Source organism: Xenia sp. Carnegie-2017, unplaced genomic scaffold (assembly GCF_021976095.1).
Source record: "Xenia sp. Carnegie-2017 unplaced genomic scaffold, XeniaSp_v1 HiC_scaffold_4, whole genome shotgun sequence".
Lineage (NCBI taxonomy): Eukaryota > Metazoa > Cnidaria > Anthozoa > Malacalcyonacea > Xeniidae > Xenia > Xenia sp. Carnegie-2017.
This window is the reverse complement of record NW_025813504.1, coordinates 6,197,598-6,209,738: the sequence shown is the minus strand read 5'-3', so window position 1 is coordinate 6,209,738 and position 12,141 is coordinate 6,197,598. Positions and strand designations below refer to the sequence as shown.

The following is a 12,141-nucleotide window of genomic DNA, read 5'->3' as shown; positions in this document are numbered from 1 at the left end:
GAGTGTTATTACAATAAGAATTCTGAAATAAGAGACAAGGACTGACAGTGCACTTTTCTTTACTTGCGTTGGAATTTTCTTCACCTTCAATTTTAATCCTTTATGTCACAGACATTCTAAGACCGGCTGCTCTGCTGTTGAATTTAAACAAATTCATTTGATTATAGAGTGTTTTAACCATTAGTCTATCATGTTGGGGGGAATCCTATTAAGAGCAAAGAATTTGTGTTAATTTCATGCCCTGATTAGCATCGGATCAGTACGATGTACTCCCACGACATCGGCGTTTGACGTCGCATGCATCATACGGAAACACTCAACAAACTGCGCCTTTCACTTTTACGTACATGTACTTTCAAAACGGACATAATGGAGCACAGACAAACAAGCCTGTGACGTAAATAGCCGGATTGCACGTGTTAACTACACGTGATGAACTCTTGTAAATGTGATATAAATTAGCAACGCAGTTTGCTGATCATCTCATATTACATTCGGCTTGGCAAACAAGGGAGGATATCTTACGAAAAAAATGGCAGAAGAAATTGTACTTATTACTGGAACATCCGCAGGCCTTGGTCTTGCGACGGCTGAGATGCTTGCAAAGCAAACAAATAAGAAATATAAAGTGTACGCATCAATGAGAAATACGAGCAAGAAAGATGAATTAGTAAAGAAAACTGCTGGCTGTAGCAATCTTGTTGTAATCCAACTGGATGTTTGTTCAGAAGATTCTGTCAACGCTGTTGTGAAGCAAATACTGGAAAAGGAGGGGAGAATCGACATTGTTGGTACGATTTCTCCGAGCTTCTTTAAATTTAGCTAATTGTCTGACAATTTGTGCCATTTTAATCTTAGATTTAAGTTTACGAAGGAAATTTGTTTTAGCGCATTTAAACGACATTAAAACTTTGACGTTTGCAAAAAGCAAGTACGAGATATGGCATTGTATTGTCGTACAAGATTAAATCGTTGAGGCTTGCGCTGCCTAAACAACAAACTACGCAATATCTTTTAGGCAAATGCAATCTACTCTAGATACTTAAAAACTACCTAAGCGTACAGTCATTTTTTACTTGTGAATAAGGTTATTCCCAATGGATTGAATCCAATCGTATCTAGGTTTTTAAATAATTTAAAAAAAGGTGAAGTACTATAGTAAACTTTGTTAGAGTGAAAAGTGCAGAATGAAAATATTTTGCTTCGGACATTAGGAAATGGCTTGTCCTTCCCAGCTTATGGCGAATTGTTAATGACACTGTCAAGTGACTCTTTTGAGTCACACCTCTGAATACATTACTGCACCTTTGAATATATTAGTGACTGAATATATTAGTGACTCTTTAACACATAAGTATTTCTATTGGGTGTATTAAACAGTAAGGAAAACATTGCTGAATTCATCAGCACACTAGATTCAAATTTTTTTTGTTAGAAACAGGTAATTAGACTTCTAATGTTTCATGTGACTGAAAATTTGTTGCAATCAACATTTTGTGATGCCTTTTTTATTGTTTCCCTGTACCAAACACTTAATTCACTCAACTTAAGACTTGTTGAAAAGTATTTTATCCAAGCTAATTTGTAATATATGGTCCTATAAGGGTGTTGACTGTACCTAGCTTTTTTTGCTGACAAGGGTTGCAATGCAGCACTTCCCCTAGCGATAGTTACTTTTAGTAAATTAAAGGAAATGAATTCTGAATTAAGGCAGATAATTATTGTGAGATACAATAAATGAAATCTATGTATATCTTTATGAAAATAGCAAAATAATTGTTAAGATGTTAAAACATGTTGATTTAGGGATTGATTGAGGGCTAGGATGTTCACCCCGTCCAGGAGTAGGCAACTAAGGCATTTGACACTATGATAAATTCCTAAATCAATCTGATTTTGATTTTATACGATCAGGATACTAGATAAGCAAAATTGTAAATTAATCTGATTAATATGTATTTTGTGATTAGCAGTCATGTTAAAACTGATTTATATTTATAGCTCTGTTGTTGTTAGGCAAAGGCACCAACTTCAATGGCCAATCTAGCCATTTCGTATGTATGTAGATATCCGTTTTTTGCCTAACTTGACATCATCTAGAGTCTTTCTGATTTGTTGAGATTTATAAATTCTGTGTGCTCATTTGATAACATATTTTTTCTAATGAAAGAATGTTATATGCAGTGCGGTGTTTTGAAATTAAATGAAGATATGATCTTCGCACTTTGCTGGACAATTTAAGCAATTGTCTCATGGTTTGAATCCCGTTGAGTCACCTGAATTTTTCAGGTTCATGAGACAATTGCTTAAATTGTCTAGCAAAGTGCGAAGATCATATCTTCATTTAATATTTTTTCTAACTTGAGCCAAATGAACCAATCACGGCAGTCGCTAAGCATAGTTCTGTGATTGTGTTCTAGGCACATGAGGCATTAGAGGCAAGTGTAAATCATATAACCTTTATAAAATTTATACATGACTATTTGATCTGCATTGGCAAGATGTGCTTTAGTGGGAATTAAAGGATTATTGAAACAGCTGTTATGTATTATTAGGCCACAGACGCTTTTAGCTGAATTTTGGTTAAGTAATAAGTATGTGGCAAATTACGATCTCAACAACAAAACATTGAAGTAAAGATGTGTAATATTTATACTATCATTCATTAGTATTATACAGTTATAAATATCTTATATGAATAATGCAATTACCGGCTAGATCATTATTTTGTCATGATGATATAGACAATTGTGTTCAAGTCATGAGGTTTTGCAGTTAAGCAAGGATTCTGTAATTTAGAAGTACTTGATTATTACTAATGTATCAAAACGTTGCTGACTGGCTAAAGTGCTTTTGATATTTCACACATGGGAGTGATTTCGCTTGCTTAACTCCCCTGTTTTTATTTTGTCCATGTGTTTGATTAATCTTCAGCATTTTGAACTTTTTTGAGGAAAGTTGTAATAATCCAACTCATATTAACATACTTTTATCTAAAATGTGGATGTTTGTAAATAAAGGAAGTATAGTTGTAAATGTATCTAGGCTAGCCACAATAGGCTGTATTTGCATAAATGGCTATATAGTACTCTATTTTAATCACTACTACATGAATTATTACTATGTATTGGGTATTTGGAGAGTAATAATTATTACTATGTTGTGGTGGTAAAGTGTTATAATTTTATGGAATGGTGTAAGAAACCACTTCTAATTCTTACAAAACGACTTTTCGTTTTTAAAATGGTATTCATGTTATGGGCTATCGTTTTGGGCTTACTGTGTATATTTTGCTTGTAAATGGACGTATTGGATATCAGATTAGCTCTAGTATGTACTTATTCCAGTATGTTGTTACATACATATTCAGATAAGCCACTAAGGTCAGCAGGACTGAGTAGACCTACATAATTAATGTAACTGACTTTATTAATTTCATATGATATGACGTCAGTTTTATGACGTCATATATCTGATGTCATAAAATGTGCCTACCGTATTTAAAACCCTACATCCGTCCCTGCGTCTAGCCTAAGTGTGATTGGTTAAGAACAATTGAGCAAAAGCAATTTTCACAAGTACGGAATGGGACGTTGAACAAATGGCTGGTAGGTACAATTAGTAAGGTTTTTTTAGGTGCCTTGTGTATGGGTGAAACATGTAGTAGTGCGAACTCAAATAGGGCTGTAAGATTAACACGATTTTAGAAAGATCCAGGTCTAAAAACTAAAAAAACAGAGAGATTGCGTAATTGAACCAACACTCATGACTTTACTGTTTTTCTTCAATTGTTTAAATATATATATAATGCCATTGACGCGCTTTGGTTAAACTTATTGACTTTATTGTCAAACTCAAAGGTGTTCCAATTTTTAAATGCTCCTTTAACGTTATAATACTCCATATTTAGTGAATAACGCTGCTATTGGCTGGTGTGGTGTCCTCGAAGTGCAGCCTTGGGATACTATCACAGGCCTCTACGATACGAACGTCTATGGCCCATTGCGCGTCATCCGTGCTGTTGTTCCGTCTATGAAGAAAAACAAGAAAGGCCGCATCATCAACATCACCTCAGTTTCAGGATTACATGCTTTTCCTTTCATCACCGTGTATTCCTCAACAAAATGTGCCTTGGAAGGAATTTCGGATTCCCTGGCGCCTGAGCTTGCAACGTTTAATGTTCAGTAAGTAATTATCATTAGTAAGCTGCATGTCATGTGCAACAATTTCATTAGCATAACCTGGCATAAATCCCGATTCACTGTCAAATATTGAATTTGTAAAATCTTTGAGTCTCTTATCCATAAGTTTTAAATCTGGTAAACAGATTGGCCATTGCGTCACATGAAAGTGATATTTTAGTCATAAGTCGTTAGGCATAATTCATCATATTGGAATGTATACTACATGGATCGCGTATTACCAATATAACGAGTGCGAAAATTTTCAACCGGAAGTAGACAGCTATGATTAGATGCGCCGCCATATTGAGCATTCCCACTCGTAAGAATAATCTATAGTAAAGAACCATAGAACACATAGCAAGTACAATACACTTAAAACTGTTTTATCTATGTGTTATTTTGTTTTACTGAAATTTGTTAATACACCTTTGTATGTGCTCGGCTGTTTGCAATAATTTTTGTAAAGAACAGGCTGCAGTTGTATTTACATATAGTGCACTGTTTGACGTAAATTAGCCTTAGGCACAAGATATAAACTGTAAAAGAGTAATAGTTCCGTGTTCTACAAATACGCGAAATTTATCCCTGACCTGAACTGTAACCCTTTATCTGATTCAACTAGGCTATGGCAGATGCGGATCAATTTCGCTTTTCGTACGGAATTATAACCCTGTGAGGAAAACCTCAACGAAGTTGCATGAAAGCAACGTCGTACTGCCTCGTCTGTGTATTTTAACAATGTTATATCGCTGTTTTCTTTTTTGACAGAACATTTGTTAAAAACTCTATGTTGAAAAATTGTACATTAGGTAATCACTTGTTGTAATATATGACGTCACTGCACGTCCGCAACAAGAAACCGCAAGCAAAAGTGTTTGTCAAATCAATGTGTGTAATATACATTTCATTCTTTTTTCTTTGCAGTATTATAACCGTTATACCAGGTGCAATAGCTACACGAGGGGGTGCTGAATTCTCATTCTGCACTGAGAATCTAAAAGATGACGACCCAACGAAATTGCTTGGAGAAAAATTTTTTGCTAACACTCAAAAAATGGCGTCTCAAGCTCAATCTCCTGCAGAAGTGGCCGAGTATATCCTAAAAGCGATGACAGACGAAAAACCGCAGCCGCATTACATCACTAATAAAGGGTTTGAAGAAGGATTTGGGAAAGCAAAATTTTGTGATACAACTGGAAGAATTCCTTTTGAAATGAGCAAGAACTTTTTGGCATAATTCATTGTTACGCTTAATACTGTTGCAATCATGGCTAAATAAATCTTACCTTTAACCTTGCATAAGCCTTGCTTCTTGTGTCTATACAGGGAAACAGTTTTAGCATAAGCAGTGAAAAGTTCTTGTTAGAAGATTAGACTGACGGTGAATGATATTAGAATGAGCTTAAAATCACTGACAATAATTTGCATGGAGTCCAGGTATGCCATATCAAGCAGAGCTTTTTTTTTCTAAGAAATAAGAGGGACAATGAACACGTTGCAACCTAGTGGAAACACAAAAAGTGTCGTCATTTTGTGTTACGCATTAAAAACCAACTTAAAAATTTGTTTGGAATTTTTGAATATATCGATGTGTGTATAAACATGCACTATGCACAAACGTCTGATGGCATTTGGATGAATTGACGAGCAATCAAATGAGGTAACTAATTTGCCAGCAAGAAGTTTGAAAAGATAACCATGAAAAACTGCTGGTTAGAGTCAAATCGAAAAGTCCTAAACAATTACCATTTGAATTTTTATTAAAAGCCAGTGCTCTGACAATGTTCTCTTTGGAAACTGAAAAACAGTAATTGTTCATTATGTGTTATACCAAAAGCAGTTATTCAAGAATATTTCAAGACCAAGCAAGCTTTAATAATAGAAAGTTTATTATGTAATAACCTTAAGAATTAGAGCAATTTTATTGGTATGATCTATAAGAGGGCATTCTATGATCCATAAGAGGACGTACGCACGGAATTGGCGTCACTGGAGTTTCTTATTTTAAATTACCAACAGACGACGAATTTTTATTAATATTTACCTGAATTTATCCCTGAATGGGCAAAGGAAAACATTAAGAAAACCTATTTTAAGCACTTGACGTATTTGTGCAAAAATAAAAACCCGTCTTTTAAACGTTGAATTGCACTTTGCCATCGATAACACAATTTCAACAAATTTAAGAAGCAAATGCATGTTTATTTTGTTAGCCAATCACATTATAGCGCGTAACGCTAGCCAATGTATGGCAAGCCAAAGTGGACAAAAGTGTTTTAAAAATTGAAAGTTCAGTGTAAAACTAAGGAAATTGATAGTCGAGAAAAAGAAATCGCATGTTGAGAAAAAGTAATCGCATGTCGAGAAAAAGAAATCGCATGTCGAGAAAAAGAAATCGCATGTCGAGATTCGAGAAAAAGAAATCGTATGTCGAGATTCGAGAAAAAGAAATCGTATGTCGAGATTTCTGTCTGTACAAGAGGTCAGCGGCTTCTAAACCATTCTACTTTTCAAAAAATGGCGTCTGATGCGTCTGAAACGGAAGAGCTTGTTCGATTTCTTAATTTCCTCGATAAACTGTTTGCTGATATAACACAGAGTCTTCCTGTTAATGATCCAGTTTTAATAGAATATAATAAAAATAAGCTTGACATTTATATTCCAGTTATTGCAGCAATGTCTATTAAAGTACAACAACACGAGCTGACACGATTTGGCGAACCTGATGCTACTGGTGGAAATATACAAAGACGTTCACTAGGTGCTCTTTTAGATAATCTGATTGCATACATGAAAAGAGATTGATGAAAAATAACAGAGGTTTTTTGAAAATAATTTTAATCAAAATCTGACTCAGAGGGAAAGAATTGTGAAAATGCTCCCTAGTACGGGGGGTAGGCCAGCGTATGATATAACCAAAGAACAAATCGAGCTATTGCGAGAGACAGGCATGAACTGGAAGAGTATTGCTGCTTTTTTACAGGTATCAGAGAAAACCCTGTCACGTAGAAGGGAAGAATTTGGTATTGCATCAACTTATTCGCAAGTATCTGACAGTTGTTTGGACCAAACCATAGAAGAAATCCTGCAATTGACACGATATAGTGGAGAGACTTATTTGAAAGGAAGTTTGCATGCAAGGGGTGTACTTGTTCAGAGATCACGAGTGAGGGAAAGTTTGCAAAGTGTTGATCCTATAGGTCGAAGCTTGAGAAGAAGATATGCTATTTGTCGAAGAGTTTATAGGGACCCAATAATTTATGGCATCTAGATTCAAATCACAAGCTTATATCATGGAGGATGGTTATACATGGTTGCATTGATGGATTTAGTCGAGCCGTTATTTACTTAAAATGTTGCACTGATAATAGAGCATCAACAGTTTTGAATTTATTTAAGCAAGGTGTTGAAGATTTTGGATTGCCATCGAGAGTGAGAGGAGACCATGGTGTTGAAAATTTTGAGGTGGCAAAATATATGATTTCAAGCAAAGGGATGGACAGAGGAAGCTATATAGCTGGTCGAAGTGTTCATAACCAGCGGATAGAAAGACTATGGGCTGAGGTCAACAGAGTTCTATCTGCACTTTACAAAGGAATCTTCAAACATTTGGAAGAGAATTCATTACTTGATTCATTGAATGAGGTGCATCTATTCTGTTTACAGTTCGTTTATCTACCTCGAATTAATGCTTCATTGGCTGAATTTGTTACCCAATGGAATTACCATGGGCTCAGAACATGCTCTCACCAAACACCTATGGCTATGTGGCAAACGAACATGCTGTTGGAGTCAGACGAATCATCATTAATAAATTTTGAATTGTATGGAATAGATTTTGAAGGCCCATTGCCAGACATTATCACATCAAACAACATTGTTGTTCCAAACTCTGATGTGGAACTAACCGATGAGCAGTTTCAGATTTTGAATGACCAAGTTAATCCAATGTCAAATGATGGCGATAATGGAATCAACCATTACTTGCAAGCTCTACATATTATCGAGGACTTTCAATTAAGGACAGTAGTCAATGATAATGCAGATGATGAATACAACAGATATGTATGAATACATCATGGTTAACCATTTGTTAAAAATGCCTGTAAATAATAATCCAAATTCAACAAAACAATTTAAAATGTAAATAGTAACACTCAATAGAAATGTTTGAGAAAAACTTATGCAATATGAAATGACCAACTTTTATCTTCCCTCATTATATTGTTAAATTCCTCAGCTAAGTCGGTGTATGAATCATATGTGGTTGGTAACTCTATCATTGGACCACATGTATGCACAATAGTGCGACGATTAAAACTATCTAGCGATGTAAACGCAACAGTAATTTTATCACACACTATGACATCACTGCCAGTGACAAAATGAAGGAACTTTTTCAGGGTGTTACCTTCAAGGGATCGAACATAACGCTTCAAATGATCAATGGCTCTTCTCTGGCTATCATTTTCCGTGTCGGCATCGATCATACGAAGAATTTTTCGTGCACTTGGGCGTTTGCAATCATACAAATTTGTGAGACGTGCTATTGTTTGAAAAGCAGGATCAACTTTGAGTATGGTTAGGATAGGCCCCCAGCAATTTGCAATATATCTTGGCTTTTGAATCAACTCTTGATGAGCTAATTCATAAAAGATATCCTGAATGTTATCTTTTGTTGGTAGTCTATGACAGTTCCAGTTTGACAACAACTCTATAATCTCTTCATTGGTGGGGTCAAAATCATTACTGACACACTTGTCAAAAATCTCTCTATCTTCGCTTGTGATGTAAGAATGAAATGAATCGAGCAAAGCTGGCCTAGTCAAGTGATCCTCCAAACAAACAAGTTGACATGAAGATGTGTGACAACTGCAATGGGAAGTAACCAACAGCCTTATATCCATATACCAAAAGTCTCGCTATAGCTTCCCATTCCATTTTTTTGGTACTCATGTTGAATAATCGGAGATTTTTCTTTGCTTCCAATGCTCAAAACCGTATTAAATTCTTGCCAGAATGTTGAAAGCACATCTCTTGTTACACCTTCCCCAGTTCCTTCTTCTTTTTTTCCCATTTGCATTTATCACTGAAAACTTTATGCAGTACTTCAATATTTCAGGATTTTTAAATGCCATGACCAAATCAACACGTATAGTTGTTCTATGCACCAATACCACCACTGTCTCTTGCAACTCGTTTTCAAAGTGCACTGGGTCATTGTTGATCAGCTGTGGCTCCTCCAGGACTTCTGTGTTGTGACAAAAATGACAAAAATAAAACAAAAAAGCAACAACTGAAGGTAAATGCGTATGCATATGTATGTTTATTTACCTTGTTGGTGAATGTTGTATGTTTCTGGTAGTTGCACTGTTGGAGTTGGAAAAGGGTCATTAGCATTTAAAGGATGATCAGTAACAGTTATAGAATGATCAGGAACAGTTAATGGATGATCAGGAACAGTTAAGGATTGCTCAAGAAGATATAAGGAGTGATGTTGGACTGTTGAAGCTGGATCAGCTGAGGTTTGAGAATGCTCTACTATAAAAGAATTATCAATCACAATTGGTGTATAGTCAAACTTTTCACTTTCCAATCCTGTGGAAGATTGGGTCAAATCAAAAGTAAGTAACAACCATTATGTACTGTTTAGTTCCTTTTCAATTCAAATGTGGGAGATAATTTTTGGAATACTACGTTATATGAACACATGACACCAGCTATAAATACTTTGACATTTGTTTTCAATTACAATTGATATGCAAATTCTATTCAAAATTTATGGCATAAAATATACAAGAGAACAATAACAACTAACAAATAAAAAATGTTTACTGTATTTTAATAAGCCAGTAGTGCAAACACAGTAAACATCTTTTTTTTATAAAATAACAATCATAATACAATTGAGGTTAGATCATTTTGCACAGGCTAACCCAAACTCAGCTATAGCCCAATCAACACACATATTGTATTGTTGTTATTTCATAATATAAAATATACATAAAAACCTTAACACGCTAAAGCACTTGGACTAAAAGTAACACATACCTGTAGAGGAAATATCCATCTCCACAGGTAAAACATGATCACTAGATGACCTGACCTAAAAATGTTTGTACTTAAGTTAAAATGACCAAAATCATCAGACACACAATCTGAAATCACAGTACTCCAAAATAAAATGAGGAGGAGTATAAATTCATTGAAATACATCTAACCGAAGATCTTCTTTTTTCACTGTTATCTACATCCAAATGATTCAATTTCAGTATTTCTGTGTCTGGGCGAATGTAGACGGGTTTGTTCTTGTACAAGCGATGAAGAATAACACCATCGATTCCCAGCTGATCTGGATCCAACGCTGGTGCAACCAATGTAGTATGAATCGACATAAGTATTTCAATGTCAACTAAATCTGGGATTTTACCATTAAAATCTCCATGATTCTGGTTTCTACTTGAGCTGCAGTCATGTTCTTTGTAAATTGGCAGCCATTAACAACATGACCGTTCTCTAACAAAAACACGCGAGCCCCTTGACGAGGAACTTTGTCTTCGTTGGGGCCACTAAGTAGTATTAAGTCACGAAGAAATGGCCTGTTATCAGTTAATTTCCGTTTCTTCCTACTTGAGATCCCTCTAGATGATTGAGAAGATGCTGATGACCTTGATGTTGAATTGAAAAAGCGTCGAGATACATAGGGAGCCGGACGATTAGAAATGGAACTGCGACTGCGACTGGACGTTTGAGAGGACTCACTTTGCTGTTGAGGAACATCTTGTGTTGTTTCATTCAAACGATTACCTGAAAACACGCGCCTTACTTCGCGATTTACATCACGCGTTGCTATCGCTTCAGAAAGCTCCTGCACTCTGTTGATCAATTCACCAACTATGCTGTTTGAATGGTTTTCCCCAGCCGCCATATTAATCAGACTTCCGCGTTTGCTTCGCGCGTTTTTGAAATGGTCAACCGCTGACCTCTTGTACAGACAGAAATCTCGACATACGATTTCTTTTTCTCGAATCTCGACATGCGATTTCTTTTTCTTGACATGCAATTTCTTTTTCTCAACATGCGATTTCTTTTTCTCGACTATCAATTTCCTTATTTTTACACTGAACTATCAATTTTTAAAACTCAATACACTTTTGTCCACTTTGGCTTGCCATACCATAACGTCCGTTTTGAAAGTGCATGTACGTAAAAGTGAAAGGCGCAGTATGTTGAGTGTTCCCATGTGATACATGCGACGTCAAACGCCGATGTCGAGGGAGTACATCGTACTGATCCGATGCTCATCAAGGCATGAAATTAACACAAATTCTTTGCTCTTAATAGGATTTCCCCCCAACATGATAGACTAATGGTTAAAACATTCTATAATGAAATGATTTTGTTTAAATTCAACAGCAGAACAGACGGTCTTAGAATGACTGTGACATAAAGGATTAAAATTGAAGGTGAAGAAAATTCCAACGCAAGTAAAGAAAAGTGCACTGTCAGTCCTTGTCTCTTATTTCAGAATTCTTGTTGTAATAATACTCCACCAGCTTGATTTACATGAGGTTCATGCTCAGCATGAGTAAATATTTCCACAAAATTTCTTTAATCATTAGTCATTTTAAATTCTTGTGAACGAGAGTTTCTAACGTACTTTTATATTTACATATGAGTATTCAGGACGAGTCGACACTAACAGACAGTACTTCGTACTGAGCCTTATTCCACAATGTGTTCATCTTGTTGCCTGGTAACATCTTACATCATCACATTTCATAGTCTGAGATGTGTGTTGTTTGTGACTGATATTGTGTTTCGACGTGTTGCAAATATACACCTTTGTGTTTCATATTTTTATTCATTAAATATGCCTGGATTACCAATCTTGAAACTTATATATATATATATAATATATAAGTTTGAAAATTTGTAATCAGGCATTTCTATAAAT

At 35.5% G+C, this 12,141-nt stretch overlaps 2 protein-coding genes across 2 annotated transcripts; both read left to right on the top strand.

Moving 5' to 3' along the window:
• Positions 1-459: 459 nt before the first annotated feature.
• LOC124455423 (retinol dehydrogenase 8-like) lies at positions 460-5,483 on the top strand. Its single transcript, XM_047006068.1, has 3 exons — positions 460-791; positions 3,911-4,184; positions 5,109-5,483. Exons 1-3 carry the CDS (start codon positions 533-535, stop codon positions 5,419-5,421), a joined length of 846 nt encoding a protein of 281 aa, XP_046862024.1. The 5' UTR covers positions 460-532; the 3' UTR covers positions 5,422-5,483.
• Positions 5,484-7,469: 1,986 nt separating this feature from the next.
• LOC124455425 lies at positions 7,470-8,380 on the top strand. The gene has a single exon (XM_047006069.1). The coding sequence runs from the start codon at positions 7,485-7,487 to the stop codon at positions 8,253-8,255; it is 771 nt and encodes a 256-aa protein (XP_046862025.1). The 5' UTR covers positions 7,470-7,484; the 3' UTR covers positions 8,256-8,380.
• Positions 8,381-12,141: the final 3,761 nt, after the last annotated feature.